This window comes from Ranitomeya imitator, chromosome 1, assembly GCF_032444005.1.
Source record: "Ranitomeya imitator isolate aRanImi1 chromosome 1, aRanImi1.pri, whole genome shotgun sequence".
NCBI lineage: Eukaryota > Metazoa > Chordata > Amphibia > Anura > Dendrobatidae > Ranitomeya > Ranitomeya imitator.
Window position 1 is genome coordinate 36492159 of NC_091282.1, and position 26628 is coordinate 36518786.

At 40.6% G+C, this 26628-nt stretch overlaps 1 protein-coding gene across 1 annotated transcript in view; it reads left to right on the top strand.

Moving 5' to 3' along the window:
- The window catches only part of ADAMTS12 (ADAM metallopeptidase with thrombospondin type 1 motif 12), a 601127-nt gene that overhangs the window by 41780 nt on the left and 532719 nt on the right, over window positions 1-26628 (top strand). The window contains exon 2 of the mRNA XM_069745983.1: window positions 9893-10251. Coding sequence (XP_069602084.1) covers window positions 9893-10251 — 359 coding nt within the window. The remainder of the gene's footprint in view (window positions 1-9892; window positions 10252-26628) is intronic.

Consider the following 26628-nt stretch of genomic DNA (forward strand, 5'->3'; position numbering starts at 1 on the left):
TAGATAATAGATAATAGATAGTTAGATAATAGATAGATAATAGATAGATAGATAATAGATAGATAGATAATAGATGTTAGATAGATAATAGATAGATAGATGGATAATGATAGATAGATAATAGATAGATAATAGATAGATAGATAGATAATAGATAGATAATAGATAGATTATAGATAGATAGATTGATAATAGATAGATAGATGATAGATAATAGATGATAGATAGATAGATAGATAATAGATAGATAGATAATAGATAGATAGATGATAGATAGATAGATAGATAATAGATAGATGATAGATAATAGATTATAGATAGATAGATGATAGATAGATAGATAATAGATAGATAGATAGATAGATAGATAATAGATAGATGATAGATAGATAGATGGATAGATAGATAATAGATAGATAGATAGATAGATAGATAATAGATAGATAGATAATAGATTATAGATAGATAGATATTAGATGATAGATATATAGATCGATAGATAGACAATAGATAGATAGTGATAGATAGATAGATAATAGATAGATAGATAGATAGATAGATAGATAGATAGATAATAGATAGATAATAGATTATAGATAGATGATAGATAGATAGATAGATAATAGATAGATAGATATTAGATGATAGATAATAGATGATAGATAGATAGATAATAGATAGATAGATAATAGATAGATAGATAGATAGATAGATAGATAGATAGATAGATAGATAGATGATAGATAGATAATAGATAGATAGATAATAGATAGATAGATAATAGATAGATAGATAGATAGATAGATAGATAGATAATAGATTATAGATAGATAGATATTAGATGATAGATATATAGATCGATAGATAGACAATAGATAGATAGATAGATAGATAGATAGATAGATAGATAGATGATAGATAGATAATAGATAGATAGATGATAGATAATAGATTATAGATAGGTAGATGATAGATAGATAGATAGATAGATAGATAGATAATAGATAGATAGATAATAGATAGATAGATGATAGATAGATAGATCGATAGATAGATAATAGATAGATAGATAGATAGATAGATAATAGATAGATAGATAATAGATTATAGATAGATAGATATTAGATGATAGATATATAGATCGATAGACAATAGATAGATAGTGATAGATAGATAGATAGATAGATAGATAATAGATAGATAATAGATTATAGATAGATGATAGATAGATAGATAATAGATAGATAGATATTAGATGATAGATAATAGATGATAGATAGATAGATAATAGATAGATAATAGATAGATAGATAGATAGATGATAGATAGATAGATAATAGATAGATAGATGATAGATAGATAGATCGATAGATAGATAATAGATAGATAATAGATAGATAGATACTAGATAGATGATAGATAGATAGATTGATAATAGATAGATAGATGATAGATAATAGATGATAGATAGATAATAGATAGATAGATAATAGATAGATAGATAATAGATAGATAGATAGATAGATAATAGATAGATAGATAGATAGATAGATGATAGATAGATAGATAATAGATAGATAGATGATAGATAATAGATTATAGATAGGTAGATGATAGATAGATAGATAATAGATAGATAGATAATAGATAGATAGATAGATGATAGATAGATAGATCGATAGATAGATAATAGATAGATAGATAGATAATAGATAGATAGATAATAGATTATAGATAGATAGATATTAGATGATAGATATATAGATCGATAGACAATAGATAGATAGTGATAGATAGATAGATAGATAATAGATAGATAGATAGATAGATAGATAATAGATAGATAGATAGATAGATAATAGATAGATAATAGATTATAGATAGATGATAGATAGATAGATAGATAATAGATAGATAGATATTAGATGATAGATAATAGATGATAGCTAGATAGATAATAGATAGATAATAGATAGATAGATAGATAGATGATAGATAGATAATAGATAGATAGATAATAGATAGATAGATGATAGATAGATAGATCGATAGATAGATAATAGATAGATAGATAATAGATATATAGATAGATAGATAGATAATAGATAGATAATAGATAGATAAAAGATTATAGATAGATAGATAGATAGATAATAGATATATAATAGATGATTGATTGATAGATATATAGATAATAGATAGATAATAGATAGATAATAGATAGATAATAGATGATTGATTGATAGATAGATAGATAGATAATAGATGATAGATAGATAATAGATAATAGATGATAGATAGATAATAGATGATAGATAGATAATAGATGATAGATGATAGAGAGATAATAGATGGATCTTGTCTGCATCGTCTGTGTCTGATGAGGAAACTTGATTGCTAATAAAGTCCTTTAATCACAGCAGCCTCAGCACTGTCATTAAGCAATATATATATAGCAGTGCACACACTAAAGAAAGAGAAATAGTGACTCGGGGAGGTATATTGTAAGCCATGGAGTCGTAGTAACATACACGATGCCCAGACTGGTTCTGTACATGAGGAAATAAAAGGTTACAACTGAATATTGAGGTTGATAAACCGGTATTTAGCACAACAGGGAATGGGAACCATCTATCAGGAAGGTAGAGCAATGACTACACCGCACCCCTGAGCACTTCCTATTAGGCCCCTGCTTACACTTATCTATGCAAATAAAAATCTAATTGCCTGGTGGTCAGACCCACCGGTCGCCGCTGATATCTTCAGGCTATATTATTGCTTTTCTACTATTTACCAGACAGAACGTAGGGTACTTAGTTAACACTATTACAAAAAAGGCATAAAAGCCATCCCACGAGGACAACCTGTACCTTTCAGGACGGGTGTCTCAGTTTTCCCCTGTTCTTTTCTGCTCTTATTCACATTGACGTCACACAGTAAGCTTTTAAAATTAGAGAGAGGTTAGGACCGTCCTGATGGGTCACCTTGTCGCGGTAGGATGATCAAAATAGCATTAACTTAGAACCCCATGCTATTTACATGTACTATTACTATTTATGTGCTTATTTTGTTTTGGCCTTTTTGTTTTTTTAGGTTTTCTTTGTGAAATGACCCCAGTGTGAACGTGCGTCTTCTGTTGTAGTATGTTTGCTTTAATATACAGTTTTTCTTTTTCCTGCCACCCCCGTGTCAAGCACCGATGTAGAAAAATAGAGAAAATCATACGAGAGTCTCATTCCTTCGACCTATTGATTCTTCTTTCACTGATAATCCACTTGACCAAAGAGTCTGGCAAAATTGCTTACGACATTTCAAGTACAGAAAGGCGAAAGCCGCTAGTTGGAACTTTCAGTGCTTGTGTATGTGGCGTAACTATCACATAGGACAATATCACCAGATATTACCCACAGAAATCTCATTGGTGACCTTGTGATGACCTTGTGATTTAATCTATAGGAAGTGATTGATTGCAGTTATTGATTCCAAAGGGTGTGCAATAAAATATTAAGTTGTGGGTGCCAACAATTTTTTTTCAACCCATTTTGGGGTTTTTTTGTGTGAAATTTTGTCCATTTTGCCTTTTTTGTAATCTTTTTTATGTTCGTCCAATACACACAAAATAAATAAACCTATGTATAACAAAACATGTGGAATTGCAATAATTTTCAGGGATAAATACTTCATTTTCTGGAATAATTTCATAGCTGCCAACACTTTCAGCCATGACTGTATCTTCATCGCTCGGTATTATACTTTTGGGGGAGGGGAGGTACCGTGACCTAAAAACGACAATATGGACCCTCCTGTTTTATTTTTTGTGTGGCTTTTTCTCTGCAGATTAATTCTTTTTGAGATACTGAATGTTTGTTATTTTATTTTTTTACTACGGAAAACTTTTCTTTTTACACTTTTTTAATATATTTTTTATTGTTTTTTTAGATTTTTTTGGCTATCTTTTTACATTAGACTTTATTTTAGTGATTGCAAATGTTATTTAAGTAGCTATACAGCAGTGATAGGAGTTTGCTCTTATCTCTCATACTAGAGGCAGATGCTGGCTGTATAACACAGCCGGCACCTGCCCTTTGGAAAGCGGGAACAGCTACTGAGCCCGCTGCACAGATCCCAACCCACTCCGTGATGGATACACACGCTTGGTTTTATTTTCTACAGGATTAGAAAATAAATATTTAATTGAATTAAAAAGTACCGGTAATTAAAAAGTTTTTGAAAATTTTATAAGAAGCAGATTGAGTCTCCAATTCGGTGAGATTCGCAGGAAGACCGGAAGGTCGCGGTGTAAATAATTCACCTTTTTCCGTCCACAGCTGCAAGAAGAACTGGGATGGGAAGAGTCAGATAACATTATCTCCGTTCTGAGTCTGTTTGCTTTTCAAGGGAAATATTGCTGAATCCTTGTTTTAAGGTTAATATCAAACTGGACGTGGAAATAAAGAAGTGCAGATGTTTATTTCATCGTGAAAATGTCCAAATACATAAGGAGGAGCATTAGACGCGCAATGTTACTGTATATTAGATTCCTCCCCTGAATTCACACACTGTAGTTTACATGTAAAATGACCAAAGTCCGTAAAGTACAACCATATATCTGGAGAAATACAAAGCGACGAAGTCAATGACCTCGTGGAAAATTCACCGGTAGCCATAATTTGCCAGACGGAGGTCGATACAGCCCCGTAGATGTCTATGGGTGTCATACTCCAGCTCCTGGAGGTGTATGAAGGATTAGTGCCTTCTTCAGGACACGTTAATTCAGGATCTACTCTACCTATTTGGGTCACCACCATTTTTGTATCTACATTCATCTACATGGCACATGTGCGGAATAGGAAACTTCCTTCCTGTACAACATAGACTTGTTTTTACGTTCTCGTGAAAAAAGGAATCATGATGAGGGGTTAAGAATGCATTCTACAAAAAGGGGGGGGGAGGAAAGAACACTCAATGACACCTTCACTATGGGTTTCAAGTTCTTAAAGAATGGACTACAGACCATGGTTTGCAGGGTTTGTATTTGTTTAGGGCCTCTGATCTGGGGGTTTGGGTTTGTTGACAGGGTCTGGTTTGGGATTTGCGCTTATTTAAGGGTTGTGGTCTTGTGTTTGTTCATGGGGTTTGTATTTGTTTAGGTGGTCTGGTCTTTGTGTTTCTGTTTCTTCATGGGGTCTGATATGAGGCTTGCATTTGTTCACGGCGTGTGGTTTGGGGGTTTATGTTTGTTCATGGGGCGTAGTCTAGAGTTTACATTTGTTCACAGGTTGTGGTCTGGGGTTTTGCGTTTGTTCACGGGGTGTGGTCTGGGGTCATGCGTTTGTTCATAGGGTTTGGTCTGGGAGGTTGCGTTTATTCACAGGGTTTGGTCTGGGGGTTGCGTTTGTTCACGAGTCTGGTCTGGGGTTTTCGTTTGTTCATGGGGTGAGGTCTGGGGGGTTGCATTTGTTCACAGGGTATGTCTGGGGAGTTCAGGCCCCCAGGAAGAAGCAGGAGCAAAACGCGCGTCGGGGTCGGGAGAGACAGCATGTTACTCGGCAACCATATGCTAAACAGCACTGACACAGATAATAGGTATATAGCGTAACCTGATTTAGCTTGCAAATAAGCACTGTGATCAGTGTCCACTTTACATTGTTTGTTGGATCTGTGTTCCTGCATACCTGCACTTTCTGTAAATTTTTGATTTATTAGACTCACCCTCATTGGGCATCAGGGATTTTCTGGTCATTCTATCTCTATACTCATATTCTTGTAGGAATATTGTGGGCAGCACGGAGGCTCAGTGGTTAGCACTGCAGCCTTGCAGCGCTGGAGTCCTGGGTTCAAGTCCTACTAAGGATAACATGTGCAAGGAGTTTGTATGTTCTCCCCGTGTTTGTGTGGGTTTCCTCCAGGTTCTTCGGTTTCTTCCCACATTCCAAAGACATACTGATTGGGAATTTAGATTGTGAGCCCCATCGGGGACAGCGATGATAATGTCTCTAAAGCTCTGCGGAATATGTTAGTGCTATATAAAGAAATATATATATACCTTTTTCTGTGAGGATTAAAAATCTGTACCTCCACATGCCCATAAGTTTCATCCCATTGCTTCTCGTGTTTCCATGTGCAAATGAGAATAAAGCTGAGAAGGAAAATCCAGCGTCCTTCCAACACTTTTTCGCACATTCATTAAACAACCTTCCTCATCCTCTTCAACCACTTAAGGGCAAAGCAAATTTTCATTTTTACCTTTTAATTTTTCTTCTTCCTCTTCTTCTAAGAGCCAGAACTTTTTTCATTGTCCCTCGACATGGCCATATGAGGGCTTGTTTTTTGCGTGTCGAGTTGTAGTTTTTTAATGTCACCATTCACTTTACCATATAATGACTGCAAAAAAGGAAAAACATTGTAATTGAGATGAAATGGTGGGAAAGAAACACAATCTTTTTTTTTCTAGCAGCATTCATTGTGTGGCTGTAGAAACTTGGTGAGATGATTCTTTGATCAAATATTAAACGTCCATCATTTTTGCAAAATTTTAGTATCCTAAGTACCCCTTCACGACCTTGTGATTTTCCATTTTTGTGTTTTAGTTTTTCGCTCCCCTTCTTCCCAAAGCCATAACTTTTTTATTTTTTTCCGTCAATATGGCCATGCTAGGGCTTTTTTTGGCGGGATGAGTTGTACTTTTGAAAGACATTGTTTTTATCATCTAGTGTTCTGCAAAATGGGAAAAAAATTCCTAGTGTGGTGAAAATGAAAAAAGAAAAAAGTGCAAATCCACAAATGTTTTTTGAAGGTTTTTTTTTTAACTACGGTATGGTCAGTAAATGCTAAAACTGGTCATTACGAGTTCGCAGATACCAAACATGTCTAGGTTCTTTTTTATTTAAGTGGTGAAAAAAAAGTTTCCAATACCCGTAGCGTCTTCATTTTTCGGGATCTGGGGCCAGGTGACAGCTTATTTTTTGCGTACTGAACTGCCGTTTTTAATGCTTCCATTCTGGAGTAGATACGATGTTTTGATCGTCTGTTATTACATTTTATTGCAATGTTGTGGCAAACAAACAAAAAAGTTATTCTGGCGCTTTGATTTTTTTTACGCCGTTTACCGATTGGATTAATTCATTTTATATTTTGATAGATCGGGCGTTTTTGAATGCAGTGATACCAAATATTGTGCATTTTTTGTTTTTTTTATTGTTTTATTTTGAATGGGGCAAAAGGGGGATGATTTGAACTTTTTAAATTTTTAAATTTTTTCAAATTTCTTTAAAAAAACATTTTTTTCACTTGCTTCATTAAACTTGAAGCTGTGATCTTCTGATCGCTTGTACTACACATAGCAGTGCTCCAACAATGATATGTGAAGCAAAAAATCATCATCAGCTATGAACGCACATGATGTAACAAACATCAGATATTCATATACAAGAGTAAACAGGAAAACAAAATGACATCTTACATACAGGTTAATGGTCAAAGCACCAAAGAAGATGAAAAATAGAATTTCTAAATGACTGAGTTGGAGCCCAGAACTCCAGAATTTAGACTGCACCAATGTCGGCCGCTCGGCCACTGAACCAGGACTCCAGGTCACAAGATGTTTGTCACAATCCATAATAAATACTAGCAAGGAATAAAAAGGGCAAGAAACATAATGTGGCTGGACGACACTCAACAGCACGACGGGAAGGGTTACACAGATACAAACAAGGTGAAAACAAACAATTTAATCTTCTGAGCTACTGAGATGTATGGAGAGGTATAACATAAAATTAATGACAAAAGCAAATAATATGTTACACCATCAATGTCAAAGTGTCCTGAAACACCATGGGGCAGACTCGTCAGAGCATTTATACCACAAAAGTGGTGTGAAAGTCTTGAAAACCAGCAACATTTCTTGATTTTAATCCTGACCATGACCTTCAGAAACATTCTTTGACTTTTCTCTGCCAGCTTGCTCCCCAGACCAGCAGCCACTCCACTGACACAACCCAAGGTGCCCTGCATAAATCCAGATCCCTGCAGAGGGGTTATAGGATGAATTCCCAAGGTTCACCTGGAACCTTCTAGTTGGGGTGACTTGTTCAAATTCTGTCTGTTGAAGCCTTAACTTGAGTTGTCAATCTTCTATCGACAGTGTCCCATCATAATTTTTCATGTGAGACATACAGGCCAGTGTTTTGTGACCTCCTGTAGTCAGAGTTATGTGTAGTCTGCATATTATTTAGACAGAAATGGAGTATTATTGGTGGCGCAGTTCAAGGTGAAGCGCCGGCACATTGTAATCCAGTAAGACTGGTGTTGCGCGAGCATGTGCTATGCCCGTCTTGATGAATCGGCTCCCATGTGCCAAAAAGCCTTTGGAGCATTGTCATATGTTCCTGTGCAGGCCGGACACTTCTTCTTTCTCTTTTTTTGCCTTTCCTTTTCCACAGTAGTATTTGTGTATTGTTACAAATATCTGTTGACCTTGAGTCCTAATTCTGTGGCAGAACCGTCAACACTGGTACATGCCAACTACCGGAACTCTGGGCTCAAACCCAACACCGGGGGCTTTACCAGTGATGCCTATTTTTTCCCATCTTCTCCACTGTTGTGAACCAGATATAAGACGTCATTTACTTTTCTTGATTTATCATGTTTATACATCTCTGATGTTTCTTTCTGCATTATGGGCACCGGTTCACTGCCAAAACGTGCAGCAACGGTTTTATATGAATGTATGAATAAATGCTTAGAAAGGACAACTGAGATTCTTCCCAGGTTACTCCAGCTCCTTTGTATTTTTAATCATTGTTGGATTCATCGACAACCTCCCACATCTTACCGGTTAGTTGGAAAGAGCTACAACTGATTTTCCACTTTCCGGAGTTGTGCCTGGTAGCAGCGCATCCATCATGAGGGAGCGTACTGCCTCTAGCCCCGTGTGCGTCACACCCTTTTTTTCGTCACCGTTCTATGGATCGTTCTGTGATTTTTCTATTTCTCTTTTGGTGATTATTTTCCAGGGTCTGTATTTGTTTACAATTCACAAATTGCCAGATTGCCAGACCCTAACTATAGATTCTTAGACTAAAATATAACTTTCATTAATGAGAATAAATTATAATATTAATTGTGCTTATTTTAGACTCACAGCATCTATAATGGTTGATTAATGTCCTGACCATTTGTTGACCACTGGGAGTATAATTTCTCCCCTCACAGTGGGCTTACTATGAACAGTTCTGCTGCCTGTTAGCTTTTAAGGGGGTAAGTATTATTCAATGCTTCCCCTCTCAATAGAATGTTGGTGAAAGATTTCACTGTTTAGTTGGTATTCCGTGGAGATAAGTATTATTCAATGCTGCCTCTCTCAGTTAGAGTGGCCGTGGACCACTAATTAGCATATGCTGCCAATATAGACTACTCCTATAAAATGTGAATCAGCTGCCTCACCGACATGTTTCGCCATTGATGGCTTCTTCAGGGAATGAGGCTGAAAATGGTTATTAAATGAGACCTTGCGGCTAATATTAGTTTTGTCCATGTAATCATGGACAAAACTTATATAAGCCGCAAGGTCCCAATCTGTATTTATTTCAAGGAGATCATATCCTCTGCTCGCTTGGAGTACGCTTTGAGAGTCAACTCTGTTCATCTAATTTTGGAATTGCCCCAATGCGACTTCCCAAAAAGAGGCAAATATGTGTCATGTACCATCTTTTATGCCCAGACAAAGGCTTGACGGACAATGTAGCTTTGGACCTCTAGATAGTTTTGGTAAAATGAAAGCTGGGCTGAGTCTGGTTGGTGTCGTTATATTTTATATAATGGAGAGAGACCTTTATTGTTATTGTTGTACGGACGTAAGATGCTAAGTTTCTCCATCTCTCGGTTCTTTCAGAACATCTCACTTGGAACGTTCCTCCAGCGTATGAACTGGTTGATCCCATCAAGGTAGATGAGTATGGACATTTCTTATCCTATACCCTAACCCATCATGAAAATCTCAGGCGAAGAAAGCGGCACTCCCGTCCTGAGAAGGTGCACTACAGGGTCCAGCAGGGAACTATGGACTTATATTTTAACATGACCATAAATGAAGGATTTCTGTCTGATGACTATATTCTTGAACGACGAACTGGGAACCAAAGTGGAGTAAGGATTACCCCTCGATCGGGACTTACCTGTCATCTCACCGGCACGGTGCTACATCCTGAGGTCGGGATCGGATACGCAACTTTTAGCGCTTGCAATGGACTGGTAAGAAGAACCTTAATTGATATTATATCAAGATCTGAAAAGTCATGGTTTTTTACAAGTTTATCATTTCTTAGTTATCACAGAAAAGTCTTTGACAACCAATATGGCCACCAACACAGCTTCCACTGTAGTTGTCCCTGTAGTTGAGTCCTCGATGTGGAGATATCAATGTTCTCATGCTCTCATCTCTAGAATTCTTCACCCTCCTCCAATGTTTGTAGTCCTCAACGCATTTCTGTCCATGGAGATGTGAAGTGACGAAAGCGGGTCAAAAAGTCATGGGCTGCTCTTGTTATGTCTTTATGGTGGACTCATCACTTCAGAAAGATGAGATTGGACTGGCCAACTTTTGAGATTCTACAGCTACATTCGCAACTTAATTATTTTTGCATCTTGGACTAATTACAAATTGTTTTTTCTGCATCAAATTCTCATGTTCCACTGATGGTTTCCATGATTTGTTGAATCCAGGGGTCACTAAAATTTACAAAACGTCTTGATACATTGTAGATACTTCTTAGTAATTTTGATGGTGGAGGTCTACTAATCGTCACTACTAAAGAGCAGCTACAACAAAACTTTTTTAAAAGTTTATGAACTATTAAACCTTTAACAGTTCATATTTTATCAATTCCTATTTAGTGTAAAGGGTCAATATGGAGGATTAGTAATGGGAACAATATACACTTGACCGGTGTTTGCTTTTGACTCCCTGGTGGTAATATTTGGAAATTGTTGTATTGCACAATATTTGGATGATATGTCATGTCGGCTGTATTTGGCAAAATTATCTTTTGCATTATATTGCAGTATTATATTGCCTGAAATTACAGAAAAAAAAAGCTTTAAAATGGCAAGTGGACGGCCTAGGTTTGCTTGCTGTAAATATGGCCCTGGTAACAGTCAGACTCAACATGGTGCTGCTGAACCAGATCAACAGCCTATGGCAATCATTTGCATCAGTAGCACAGTGACCATCCGGAGGTTACAACTGTGTTAAAATCTACCTTTTTTAGCCCCTTATACTGCCTTTTGTATGCCTTTCTGTTGTTTTTACTGCTTTCAGCTGAGAAGTGGGTACATTGTATCCAGTGCAGACCATGCTCTGTGAGCTAAGCACATAGGCTGCAGCTGTACGGATCTCTCTGCAGGTTTTATATAATATATCAGCCTCGGTTTCAGGATGTTTAGCTCACAGAGCGTTGTCTACACTGGTTACAATTGTATCTAGTGGTGGACAATGCTCTGTGAGCTAAACACATCAGCAGTAGCTGCACTGATCTTATTACTGGTTTGATATAATGTATCAGCCTAGGTTTAAGGATGTTTAGCTCACAGAGCATAGTCTACACTGGTTACAATTGTACCAGTGTGCACAATTCTCTGTGAGCTAAACACATCAGCCAAATGCACAAATCTCTCTGCAGGTTTGATATAATGTATCAGCCTGGGTTTGTTTCAGGATGGTTAGCTCACAGAGCGTTGTCTATACTGGTTACAATTGTATCCAGTGTAGACAATGCTCTGTGAGCTAAACATAATTGTAATTGTATCAAGTGTAGATAATGCTCTGTGAGCTAACCATAATTGTAATTGTATCCGGTGTAGATAATGCTCTGTGAGCTAACCATAATTGTAATTGTATCCAGTGTAGACAATGCTCTGTGAGCTAAACATAATTGTAATTGAATCCAGTGTAGATAATGCTCTGTGAGCTAACCATAATTGTAATTGTATCCAGTGTAGACAATGCTCTGTGAGCTAAACATAATTGTAATTGTATCCAGTGTAGATAATGCTCTGTGAGCTAACCATAATTGTAATTGTATCCAATGTAGACAATGCTCTGTGAGCTAACCATAATTGTAATTGTATCCAGTGTAGACAATGCTCTGTGAGGTAACCATAATTGTAATTGTATCAAGTGTAGACAATGCTCTGTGAGCTAACCATAATTGTAATTGTATCCAGTGTAGACAATGCTCTGTGAGCTAACCATAATTGTAATTGTATCCAGTGTAGACAATGCTCTGTGAGCTAACCATAATTGTAATTGTATCCAGTGTAGACAATGCTCTGTGAGCTAAACATCATTGTAATTGTATCAAGTGTAGACAATGCTCTGTGAGCTAATCATAATTGTATCATGTGTAGATAATACTCTGTGAGCTAAGTACTTCAGCAGCAGCTTACACACATCTACCTGCTGGTGTGTATCAGTCTGGAGACGGTGATGCTTAGCTCACAGAGCATGTTCTACATTGCTGAGAGCAGGTCCAGTGATGTATAGCGATAATTTAAACATGCTCCATTAACAGCAAGTACAGATATAGAAAATGGAGAGAAATTGATTACAGAGGCCGCGATTCTTCAGTTTTCTGGAGTAATTTGCTCTTCTTTTAGAGGCGTCAGTATTTGCGCCTTATTTCCCATACATTTTGTGCCATTTTTTTACGTTGTATGTCTTTTTCTAAGCCTTTTTTTTTCTCAACAACTTTTCTTATCCAATGTTTTAGACAGATTCATAAAATGCAACTTTGTTTTTACTTCTTTTTTGGTGCATCTCACTTCAGTTTTATTCTCTGGAGTGAGGTTTCTGGTTGAGTTTTTGGTGCATTTTCTGCGTCTTTTTAAATACTTTGCAACTTCATACTGTAACAAATTGCAAAAAAAAAATGAAAAAAATTCATAAATTGTGAGCGCCGTTTTGAAGAATTTGGCACAAAAAAAAATCGAATACCACAAGACAAAAAGAAAACAGATTTTAAAAAATTATTAATCAGAGGTCAATGTGTATTAGAAAGTTAGAGAACGTTATATTTCTAGGACGTTTAAGCTGTCTGTGCTCACTTAAAACTGGAATCCCCCTTTAAATTTAGACAAGGACGCCGCTGCCTCTTTATTTTTGCGTTGGTCTCAGAATTACAAAGCTTTTCCGATTTTCTGTTTGACTTACAAAATGTAGAGAAACAGCTGTCGCTTTTTTTTTCCTGCTTGGATATTAATAACCCAATATAAAGCAGCCAGAAACCGTCTGTTGACAGTGAAAGCGCAGACGGTACCAGCTGCCTGTTTTGGACACTGGATTTAGACAATGGGCCGCTCAGCTTGTTTGGCATTTTAAAGGATCGCTTTGAAGAATTTTATCCTTTTGTAGAAGAAAGGGAGCAGCCATGCGGACGGCGAATGAATGACGAGGGTTGTTGTTTTCTAAGCGATTTTAAATAATCTAGTTTACACAGAATAATGCTGAAGAAGCATTATACGTGATAAGTGCCAAGTTGCAATATTTGAAGGGAAGAATATGGATAATCCTTTACGTACAAGTATTTGTTTCTATCTGTGAGAGTCTGGCTGCAAAAAAATTTAATTCTGACATTTTGGATTATTTAAAAAGGTCATCAGTAAATATCCCTTTAAATGAAACTTATCAGCACCATATTACTACTGAAACTAGTGGTACAGCTGTGTAGGTCTTATTGCAACGATAAAAACGATACCAGTCTTGTAGCAATCCGACGTGCCAGCGCTGAGAAATCAAGCTTCGAAATAACATGCAAATTAGCCTGGAAGTGCTCTTCAAATGTATAGACACGCCCCCAATGCACTTCCCGGCAAATTTGCCTGTGACTTCAAAGCTTGATTTCTCAGCGCTGGCACATCCGATTACAACAAGACAGGTGTCATTTTTATTGTCGTACTAGGACCTATACAGATATACTACTAGTTTAATAATGCAATCGTCCTGACAGGTTTCCTTTAATAGAGGTTCAGTGCTTCAAAAACCTCAGAAAACAGTTGAATTTTGCAGTGGCAGTCCGCAGTCAGATGTATAAGCTATCGGTGTGCATACATTTATGCAGGTTTCTATGGCGCCATATGGTGTAAGAGAGAATATCTCCATAATGCAAAATCCCTTGTAACTTGATACAATTGTTTTGGCAGGTCCATTGTAGACATTCTAAAGTTCAGTAGGGTCCGTACACATCTATGGATGCCTAATTTTGCTTTTTAGAACTCAGTGATCAGTCACATTATGCAGTAGCACAACTTTATAGCAAAGCTAAATTAAAGGTATGATTTTTTTGTTTTTTCGCTGTGCAATAAAGCCACAATTTTGAGTAAAATTATAACAAAAAAAACATGTATGTGCACGATTACAGTTAAAGGAAAGCACTAAAGGTAGACGAGGTACAGAACCTGAGCAAGCGGTAAAAGGCACAGGCACAGAACCTGAGCAAGCGGTAAAAGGCACAGGCACAAAATCACCAACATTGGTGTTGGCAATTAATGGACGCCTTAGGCTACTTTCACACTAGCGTTTTTTTAAATCCGTCACAATGCGTCGTTTTGCAGAAAAAACGCATCCTGCAAAAGTGCTTGCAGGATGCGTTTTTTCCCCATAGACTTCTATTGACGACGCATTTGCGACAGATTGGCACACTTCACATCCGTCTTGCGACGGATGCGTCGTGCTTTGGCGGACCGTCGGGAGAAAAAAACCCTACATGTAACGTTTTTTTCTCCCGACGGACCGCTTTTTCCGACCGCGCATGCACGGCCGGAACTCCGCCCCCACCTCCCCGCACCTTACAATGGGGCAGCGGATGCGCCGGAAAAATGCATCCGCTGCACCCATTGTGCAATGCAGCAAACGCTAGCGTCGGAATCTCTCCCCGACGCATTGCGACGGGGAGATTCCGACGCTAGTATGAAAGAAGCCTTAGTCCCACCCTGCTGCTGTGCACCGTTTCATTCTAACCCGAGGTATAAGGTTTTTTCTGTCCAAAACACCAGAAATTTGCCTGGACTATTTCTGAAAAAATAAAAAATCAGGGAGGAGGTGAACGAACGATATAAGACATTACACCGTGATACATTATGCAACAATTAAACAAGAGGAGTGACGGCCCTGAGTACAAGCTTACAATCTATGAGGAATACGGGGATTCAAATAACTCTGCATGAACCGGTCATCAGCCAATATCTATAAAAGTACGGATACAAAGTGCCACTGAGTGCATGGAGGGAGTGGGAGCATATGACAGGAAGAACAAGATTAGGCCTCTTTCACATTTCCGTCGGTACGGGGACGTCGCAAACCGTCGGCCCGACGTACCGACGTACCGACGGACGTTATGCAAATAGTGCACAACATGGGCAGCGGATGCAGTTTTCAGATGCATCCGCTGCCCATTATGAGTTCCGGGGAGGAGGGGTAGGAGTTTCGGCCGCGCATGCGCGGTCGAAAATGGCGGACTCAATGCACAAAAAAGCGTTAAATTGAATTTTTTTTGTGACGGTCCGTCAATTACCGACGCATCCAGTGCATGACGTATGGAACGTGTGTCCATACGTCACGATGCGTCGGTAATACAAGTCTATGTGCAAAAAACACATCCTGCGGGCAACTTTGCAGGATGCGTTTTTTGCACAGAACGACGCATTGCAACGTCTTCAAAAAGACGGAAGTGTGAAAGTAGCCTTATGGGGAAAGGTTAGGAATGGAGAACAGGAAATAGTTTGATTAGGGAGGTGAGGGGCTAGGCCTGATTAAAGAAATGTGATTTTTGAGCAGACTTAAAACTGTGGATACTGGGAATTAATCAGACTGCCTGGGAAACTGGTGCAGCACAAGAGAAGTCTTTGAGATGGCAATGGATCTAAAGTTCAGATTATAATGGAATTAATCTTAGGTCATTAGTGAAATGGAGAGAATGGGTAGGGTGCTAGACAGAGATGAGGGAGGAGACGTAGGGCAGTGCAGCACTGTGGAGAGGATGGGTAGGGTGGTAGAAGGAGATGTAGGGCGGTGCAGCACTGTGGAGAGCATGGGTGGGGTGGTAGAAAAAGATGAGGAGGAGATGTAGGGCAGTGCAGCACTGTGAAGAGCATGGGTGGAGTGGTAGAAAAAGATGAGGAGGAGATGTAGGGCAGTGCAGCACTGTGAAGAGCATGGGTGGAGTGGTAGAAAAAGATGAGGAAGAGATGTAGGGCAGTACAGCACTGTGAAGAGCATGGGTGGGGTGATAGACAGAGATGAGGAGGAGATGTAGGGCAGTGCAGCACTGTGAAGAGCATGGGTGGGGTGAATGAAAGAGATGAGAAGGAGATATAGGGCAGTGCAGCGCTTTAGTAAGGATGGGTAGGGTGCTAGAAAGAGGTGAGGAGGAGATATATTGCAGAACTTTGTGGTTGAGAGCAATGAGTTTATATTGTACTCTGTAACGGAAGGGCAACCAGCACAATGACTGGAAAGTAGTGGAGGCATCAATGTAGCAGCTGGACAGAAATATAAGCATGCCTGCTGAATACAGAATACATTGGAGAGGGGAGAGTTTAGTAAGAGGGAAAACAATCAGTAGAGAATTGCAGAAGTCCAGACAAGAATGAATACGAGCTCCTGCAGAGTCAAAAATTAGAAAAGGTCAAATTTTGGAGATGTTTTTCAGATGCAGGTGACACAAGCAAATGAGTGATTATATATTGGGAGTGAAGGAAAGATATGAGTGAAATATGACCCCAAGACAGCCAGCATGTTGCTTGGGAGCTATGGTTTAATCACACAGAAATGTCAGGTATAGGTAGGTTAGTAGAGGGAGGTAACGCAGCAGGAAGATATGATGTTAGAGACAGTGGGCAGACAAACGCCGGTATTTTGCATTATGATGGAGGTGATGTCAGGAGACAATGTGTATAATCTGGTGTCATCAGCATAGACACAGAACTGAAAACCAATTCTGCTGATGGTTTGTCCAATGGGGCGCTGTAGTCAAGGAGGCATGAGATTACAAAATAGACACCCAGTTATGGAGCGAGTTGAAAGTGTTCATTGGGGTCGTAGAGACAGCAAATTTCAGTGCTGGTTCTAGAAGGCAACTAACTGGTGACTAATAGCCCAGGACTAGAAATGGATCTGGATCACCAGTTCCAGAATGTTGGTCGATCGCTCAGCTGAGCTCTTCCCAACAAATAATGAATCACAAAATTACCCAGTATTAATTACAATATTGTAACATCAGTGCCTGAACATGTGCCTCCTACTAGGTATCGCCGCAGTAATACTGTGGATGCTGTTGGGCGACACTAGAGTGTTTCAGTTTAACATTCAGATAGCTGGGACTTGTCCTGCCTCCAGTTTATCTGTGTTTTTCAGTGTGATTAGTTCTCTGCCAGAAGCCATGGGCTGGGCTCCTCTCTCTTTAAATCCCCAGCAGTCTGTCTCTGGCTGCCAGTTATAGGTTCTGCTCACTCTGGTTCACTCCTGCACCTCTGCTCATATTCAGCCTGTTGATTCCCATCCCTGACCTTGGCTTATGTTTTGACTATGAGACTGATTCTTGATTATGTTCTTGACTTTGACCTCCTGATACAGACCTGGTCTTCTGACTTTTCTCTGCCAACTCGCTTCACTGGCCAGCAGCCACTCAATGAATACAAGCCAGGGGCAGATGATGGCTCTCTCAAGAAGAACACGGCCAAACGAGCGCTCTAGTACGTGGGAGTGATATCTGAGATGGCTGCCGGCTGTACGATCGAGCGAACCATCTAATGTGTATGGCAGCCTTTAAGCTCCCACCCTTCCACATCATTATACACATTACTAGAGAAGAGCACATCTCTCGAAATTCCTTATGGGCAGATTGCCTTGAATCTGTCATCAGGTGAAATTTAATCCAGATTAAATTCAGTTTGATTCAAAAGAGCGCCTGTTGCCTTTATTAAGCTCGGTGGTCTCTTTAGACTGCAACATATCATAAAATGAGGGGCGGAATGGGTTTAAACCCATTACTGACATATGACATTCTGGTATGTCACATGCCACCTCCCTGACTTTGATGCAGGCTCACAAGCCAAGCAGATGATGGATGAATTATTCCCGACACTTCTTCCCTGGATCTCCTTTTTTTTAATTTTATTTTGTATCATATGACAAATAAATCTGGGAAATGTATAAAGAAGTCTTCTGTGAATTTAATGAACTCACCCATGTTCCCTCCTCCTCCTCACTATTGTAACTGTTCGACAACTAGCGGCAGCAGGAGCCTCCCCCCTCTGCCCTGTGCGCAGTAGGGCAATTAATTGCTGAGCCACACAGCCTTGGCTAAAAAGGGTGAAGCTAGAGCCTACGACCAACTGATCGGCAGCAGATCAGCCTTTATGTTCTCGGCAGGATTTCTAGAAGACTGGCACGAATCATGTGGAAAATGCAGCAGACTAATAAACAGTGAGGGGACTGTATTTCTTTTTTAATTTAAAATGCAATTTCTACATTTAGCATTTTTAAAGAGGCACAACATACAAGGTTATGCACGGTTTTATGCATAGTGCTGAGCCTGAGGAGGCGGAGAAGACACAGATATTCAAACTCACTGTGTCAAGATCCGCCCCCACGGAACCAGCTTTCTACATAACACAGTTTATCGATCCACAATTGAACAATGTCTTTAATTTATGAGAATGGATACTTAGAGCAGGCCGGAGCGAGCCGTCCCCTCCCCCACAGACGGTGTACGTGCAGGCCGTCATGACAGGGGTTTGGGAGCAGAAGGTCAGAAGAGGTAGGGGTTAATTTTGGGAGGAGGGTCGTATGCACGAGCAGGGGGTTTATAGGGTAGGGGGGTGGTGCTTACCAGTTCCCGCTCTGGAAGCATCAGGAAGATCCCGCCCTCCCGCCCTGTTTTTTGTGTTTTTGTATTGTAGCGTTTTTCGGTAATTGTTTTGGGTCATGGTGGCTCGAGGCGGTGGGAGGGGTCCTTGGAGTTGGTGCTAAATTGGCCTGGGGGATCCGTCGGGGTACGGATTCTTCAGTTGGTGTAAATTTTAGTTTTTGGTCTGGTGGTCCGTTGATCTTGGCAACGGTGGGCCGGATTCACAGGTTTTAAGTGGACATGGTTAACCCTTCGGGGTACTTTGGTGCTCCCGAGCCTGGGTGGTAACAGCTGGGAGTAAATTTATGGTATGTTTTTGTCCACTCTCTATTATGGCTGACCACCAGTTTGGAGCTTCAAGGACTCCTCCCTACGTTATTTTTACTGTTATTGTATGTTTATAATAAAGGCCACTGTGGCCAATTATTATCCAAGTTCAGAGTCTGTCGTTATTTGGAGTGGGTCATTCGGCGTCAAATGTGTGGGATGTTAAAGTAAAAGAAGGGGATAATGCCTTCTGGGTATCGACCAATAGCAATGTCATGATTTGTACCACCCCCATGTGGCGACATGTGGCCAATCATCAGCCCGAGTCATGGGAAAACCAAAGATCCGGGCAGAGGATCTGATAGTTGCTGCAATCATGTGAGGACTTTGGAAAAGTATAATGTATTTTATTACTTTTTAACCTCTTTTCTCTCATTCATATGTAATGTTTTTGAGTTTGGAGAGACCTCAGAGCATAAAAAAATGTATTATCTTTGAAATTGGGTTACTTTCAATCCAGACCAATTTTGCCCAGATCAAATCAAATTTGCCAAGTGAGATTAGCGACTCTACTCAAATCTAATTTTGGGAGTTTTGCTCATTCCTAGGAGAGAGAAGAAAGTAAATGTCGGCTGCGTCTTATCTCCTGGAGCAACAAAAGGATCAGGGGGTTAAAATGAAACAAGTTGGGAGTGCCCCATACAAATCAGATGGTCATTCAGTCTACCGAAATCGGCTGGTTTGGCCAACGTTTGCACAAAGCGTGTGGCAGCCCCTGAGGTGGCATCAAGTTCTACCGTCCATTGTCTATGATTTAGGATGAATGCAAAATCTTACGCAGATATTTGGCTTTTGTAGAAATTCTCCTGCAATTAATTTGGATTTGAAAGAAAGTGAAATCCTAAGTAAGCCGAGGAAGCGGGCAAAGCGTATCTGACATGTACACAGCGAGAGCAAGAAGACCTCAATGTGCGGGCTACAGGCTGCATTGTGCAGTAGGTCACGCTGTCGCTCCAAGCGATAAAACTGCCCGGATTATTAAGTCATTTCACGAAATGTTAGGAAACGATGTTTAAGGTGTTACAGCATGTCTGGAGGAAATATTCCATTCACACGTCGTCTTATACATCACCGTAACTATGTAATTTTACTGTCACATCTCCGCTTTCCATAACCAGAAAGTTAAAAAAAAATACCGGTAATAATTGTAATTAAAAAATCAGCAATAAGCGAAATAACAGAAAGGAAACAAAACTCATTACATTTCATTATGACAACATAAAATTAATGTTACTCCGAGCAGGTGGGTGTAGGAGGAGAATTCGTCACCTTCCCTGTGCCTCCATTACTGTAGATCAGAACAGGCACAGCGGGTCACGGTCTATTGGCGTTCAATATAACTCGCCGTAATGTGTTATTAGTGATAAAAAAAAAAAAGTTTTATGTAAAATCTGTTTGGGCAAGATACAATAACATGGGCGTTATCGAAAAGTCTGAAAAGTGGGCAATAGACGTTGACGCTGATGCTATCTCTGGTTGTACAATGGTCAATCTCTGGCTCATTTCTTGGCATCCAGCTAAAAAAAAAAAGAATATAAACTCTGTATACTGTCTTATATTGTTTTTTCACCTACTGGCTATGGACATGCAGCGCCCCAGGGTCCTGGTCATCGCAGTGTATTGCTTTCCTCTCGGGGAGAGTGATGCCAAATTTGGAGGCAAAGAAGGATAACTGCATCCAGGTATCACAAACATGCTGCACATTTCACACTCCAGACCACCAGGGGGAGCTTCTGCTCCTATTTATTAGGTCACTCCCCATATATATATATAACTGGTAGTCTGTAGGGAAAGGTAGTCAGTTCCAGACAGTAGTTTGAGGTGGACAGAGGGTTCAAGGAGCTGTGCATGCCCTCAGAGCTGCAGCTCCCAGAAAGAGAGATTCAGAAGGCAGAACTGTATTGCAGCGAGCGTGCAAGGAAAGCAAAGCAAAGGAGAGGTTATCAGAAGGGGACCATCCCTACACAGGCTGCCTGCTTCTGAGGCGCAGAAGCCCGGTAGCCGGAACACCGAGGGAGTAAGGACCTTTATGCTTTGCTCCAGAGATCGGCAGGACAGCTAATTGCAGGTTACCTGTCCGCAGCTACACCCAGGAGGCACGGTGGCATCCCTTAGAGGCCGGGGCTTGCTAGAGTCCCTATAAACAGGCTCAAGCCACCAGTCATACAGGTTTTGTCCTATCCTATATGGGGGACAGAGAGAGCGAAACATCGCAACTGTTAGACCCTTATGTGAAGCTATAGGCAGTAAGGGACTACACCACTGCAGCGCAAGGGAAGGCTATTGATTTCCACCTGGACAAGGGGACTCTGGACTTGCCTCCAACCCGGCTGGACTCTGCCTGCCCTGTGATCTGGTGCACTGGACTGTGGATGCTGAAGTCTTCAGAAAAGGTAAAGAGACTGCAACCTTGTGTCCTCGTTCTTCTCTGCGCCTCTCACCATCCACCATCTACACACCGGGAAGCCCTGGCGACATACTTCAAATGTAGGAGGGTATACCATCTAGCTGCCATAACATCACCCCAGCGGACCCCTTAAAGCAGCGTCGGTCACCCTGACCAAATACCACAGGTAGCGTCACGGACATAAACTCTATCCCTTTAAAGACCTTTTCCTTTTACACGGACGTCCCAGGACCGCGCACTGGGTCAGCCACCGTGACATCCCCCTGTGAACTGCAGGACCCTGTACCGAGTACCCCACAGCCCCATGGGGGCGCTCCAGACATAAATATATGGGAAGTGGTCAGACCCAACCTCGTGGCCTAAGGGGTCCCTCTGCCATGTACAGTAAGAAGACACCAGTATTATAAGTGAGAAATTGTATTAGTGGGTACCCTGGTATTGGTTTGGCATTGAGACCCCCGAAATTCATGCTACTTTTCTGCCGTCATGCCTTGATGTAAAGGCACCACCCACGAGGAACAAAATTCACAGTGGGTGGCACCATTGTAGGAGGGTGGAAGGTGACCAAAACAGTCTGAACATTATATTTATTTTTTATTAAGTTAATTGCATTGTACATTTTGCCTGATAGAGGAAATATGTTTTGTATACACTGTAGTTGCAGTGGATATGCCCTTTAGGGCTCATTCGATCGGCCATATAGATCAGACTGGGATCGGAACTCAGTGCACGGACCGGCCGACGGCATCCTGAGCGTGACAAATGCATAAAAACACATGAAGCTGGCATGATCGGGTCAGGAGAGCCGCCGGCCAATCCATGCATTTAGTTCCGATTTATATGACCATATAACTGCGCCCTTAGCGTGATTTACTTTACTTTACTGAATTATTTTTTGGTCCCCATAGGGAACTTGAATCTATTTTGATCTCCTGGCCTATATTCTGCTGCACTATCGTAGCATATACTGTAGGGAAAATGATGGTCTTATATACACTGAGTGCAGAATTTTTAAGCAAATGACTGACCATATCACCATTTATATGCAGATTTTCCACCTCCGCGCTGTATAAACGTGAATGCTTATTGGATGAAGCAGATCAGGTGATGTGTAATGAGGGAGGTGTGGACTAATGATACAACACCCTTTTTCAGGGTGTGCCGAATTATTAGGCAAAATGGGCCAAAAAAACTAAATGTCACCGGCTCGGAAAAGTAAAAAAAATTTCCATTCTTACAGAGGAAGCAGCTCCTAAAATTTTTCAGATATTGCCGCGATTAAAGAACCAACAAAAGTTTTGTTGCAAATAGTCACCAGGGTCGTAAAAAGCACATTGAGAAAAAGACACCAAAGATTTGAGAAGAGTCAAACGTAAAGTGACGAGGAATCCATTATCCTCCAGTACGGTCATTTTCGTGAGCTGCAGCCTCCTTGGTACAAGGTGTTCAGTACTCAGAGACACGGCCGAGGTGTGGAGGTTGAGCCTGACCACCACTGAGCAAGTCCCAGAAGTACAAGGTGTTCAGTGCTCAGAGACACGGCCGAGTTGTGGAGGTCGAGCCTGACCACCACTGAGCAAGTCCCAGAAGTAGAAGGTGTTCAGTGCTCAGAGACATGGCTGAGGTGTGGAGGTTGAGCCTGAGCACCACTGAGCAAGTCCCAGAAGTACAAGGTGTTCAGTGCTCAGAGACATGGCCGAGGTGTGGAGGTTGAGCCCGACCACCACTGAGCAAGTCCCAGAAGTACAAGGTGTTCAGTTCTCAGAGACATGGCCGAGGTGTGGAGGTTGAGCCTGACCACCACTGAGCAAGTCCCAGAAGTACAAGGTGTTCAGTGCTCAGAGACATGGCCGAGGTGTGGAAGTTGAGCCTGACCACCACTGAGCAAGTCCCAGAAGTACAAGGTGTTCAGTGCTCAGAGACATGGCTGAGGTGTGGAGGTTGAGCCTGACCATCACTGAGCAAGTCCCAGAAGTACAAGGTGTTCAGTTCTCAGAGACATGGCCGAGGTGTGGAGATTGTGCCTGACCACCACTGAGCAAGTCCCAGAAGCACAAGGTGTTCAGTGCTCAGAGACATGGCCGAAGTAAGGAAGCTGAGCCCTACCACCACTGAGCAAGACATAAAAGTGTAAACGTCAAAACTGGGCCAAGAAATTTCTGAATACAGATTGTTCATAGGTTTTATGTACTGATGAGATAAGAGCAACTCCCAGTCTTTAGAAGACACTTTCTTCTAGTGGTACATGAAAAAGTCTGCTGCTTTCAAGAGAACCAGGATTGTTCAGGCTGCATCAAACTCTCCACTGCTCGGAACCAGGAAATGCCTGATGAAAGGATAATGACCCAGCCCCTTCCTCACCTGACCTAAACCCTACTGAGAACTTTTGGACCCTTCATAAATTAGAGATTTATGGTGAAGGAGAACTGTCACCTCTCTGATCAATGTCTGGGACTGTGGTTGATGCTGCCCAAAAAGTTGATCATCAACAGACTCCATGGATGGACTTTATGACTGTTATGGAAAAGAAGGGCGGCCATATTACTATATTGATCAATGAGATTTTTTGGGCAATTTTAAGGAATGTACAGTTAGGGCAGAGACAACATTTTTCTAATTTTGGTTACAGACACTACCACAATGAATTTAAAACAAAACAATTCAGATGCAGTTGAAGTTCAGACTTTCAGCTTTCATTTGAGGGTTGGATGAAGGGTTTAGGAGTTTCAGCTCCTTAACATGTGCCACCCTGTTTTTAAAGGGACCAAAAGTAATTGGACAATTGACTCCAAGGCTATTTCATGGACAGGTGTGGGCAATCCCTGGCGTTGATTTGAGGTGTGGTGCTGCATTTGGAAGGTTTTGCTGTGAAGTAAACATGCGGTAAAGGAGCTCTCCATGCAAGTGAAACAAGCCATCCTTAAGCTGCGAAAACAGAAAAAACCCAAGCTACAATATTAGGAGTGGCAAAATCTACAGTTTGGTACATCCTGAGAAAGAAAGAAAGCACTGGTGAACTCATCAATGCAAAAAGACCTGGGCGCCCACGGAAGACAACAGTGGTGGATGATCGCAGAATAATCTCCATGGTGAAGAGAAACCCCTTCACAACAGATAACCAAGTGACCAACACTCTCCAGGAGGTCGGTGTATCAATATCCAAATCCACCATAAAGAGAAGACTGCATGAAAGTAAATACAGAGGGTTCACCGCACGGTGCAGCCACTCATAAGCATCAAGAATAAAAAGGCTAAAAAACATCTAAAAAAGCCGCACAGTTCTGGAAGAAAATTCTTTGGACAAATGAAACCAAGATCAACCTCTACCAGAATGATAGAAAGAGAAAAGTATGGCGAAGGCGTGGTACAGCTCATGATCCAAAGCATACCACATCATCTGTAAGACCCGGTGGAGGCAGTGTGATGGCGCGGGCATGCATGGCTGCCAGTGGCACTGGGTCACTAGTGTTTATTGATGATGTGACACAGGAATGAATTCTGAGGTCTTCAGAGCCGCCATACTGTGTGCTCAGATCCAGCCAAATGCAGCCAAACTGATTGGTCGTCGTTTCATACTACAGATGGACAATGACCCAAAACATAAAGCCAAAGCAACCCAGGAGTTTATTAAAGCAAAGAAGTGGAATATTCTTGAATGGCCAAGTCAGTCACCTGATCTCAACCCAATTGAGCAGCATTTCACTTGTTAAAAACTAAACTTCAGACAGAAAGGTCCAGAAACAAACAACAACTGAAAACCACCGCAGTGAAGGCCTGGCAGAGCATCAAAAAGGAGGAAACACAGCGTCTGGTGATGTCCATGAGTTCAAGACTTAAGGCAATCATTGCCAACAAAGGGTTTTCAACCAAGTACTAAAAATGAACATTTTATTTAAAATTATTGAATCTGTCCAATTACTTTTGTTCCCTTTAAAAACAGGGTGGCACATGTGAAGGAGCTGAAACTCCTAAACCCTTCATCCAATTTTAAAGTGGATACCTTCAAATGAAAGCTGAAAGTCTGAACTTCAACTGCATCTGAATTGTTTTGTTTAAAATTCATTGTGGTAATGTCTATAACCAAAATTAGAACAATGTTGTCTCTGTCCAAATACATATGGACCTAACTGTATTTTGTATACTGAGGTTTTTGATTCTTATTATCATTATAACTGATTAAAATAAACAATTGAGAAGGAAAATTTACATTTTTCCTTATTTGTCCAATAATTTTTCACAGAGATGTTCTCCTAAGAACGATAAAAGTGCACTTTTAATTTCGTAAACTTTCAGGTTTATTAAATTTTTGGAGTGACCGACAGCGCTGGAGATGCTCATCAATAAAATTAATGATTAAAAATACAAATTTCCTAATAAGGCCAAGTCTAGGGTATTGAGGGATTAGACAACAGCGACTGGAGTTTTGCTCCGGTTGACGCTGTTAGTGGCCGATACCGGCTGGATAATGTTACGTGGTGGACTTGAGTCATGTGTCCTCTTCATTCACAGGTTATTACCCCGTCCTGATTGTATCATGGGTGTAGTGGGCCCCGGGACCAGTGATCTGGTTCTACTTATTGCTATGGCACAAGCGTGAAACATATAGAAGCATAAGACACGTATAACCGGCGGTAAGATTGGGAAAACAGTCCAAGTCAGGGGTGATATGAGCTAAGCAGGAGCATTGGAGACTTTCATGCTCCGCTGATTTTCTTTTCTATGTTGCATCGTCTATGAGCAGATGAGTCGGAGGAAAGTGAAGGGTTCTGGGTCTCTGCGGACATCATGCTCCCTGCTTTCTGATTGCTGTAGACATTTGCACACCTACACTCCACCAGGTACCAGACAGAGCCAAGCGGTGCGACAGATGAACCCCTGGAGACTCCTGCTGTAATCCTGGGGTCTGTGATTGATCTCTGCCCCCTTCCATGTGCCTCTCAATGGGGACTGCAGAAACTTTACGGCCAAAACTGTTTCACAAAACTTCTAACA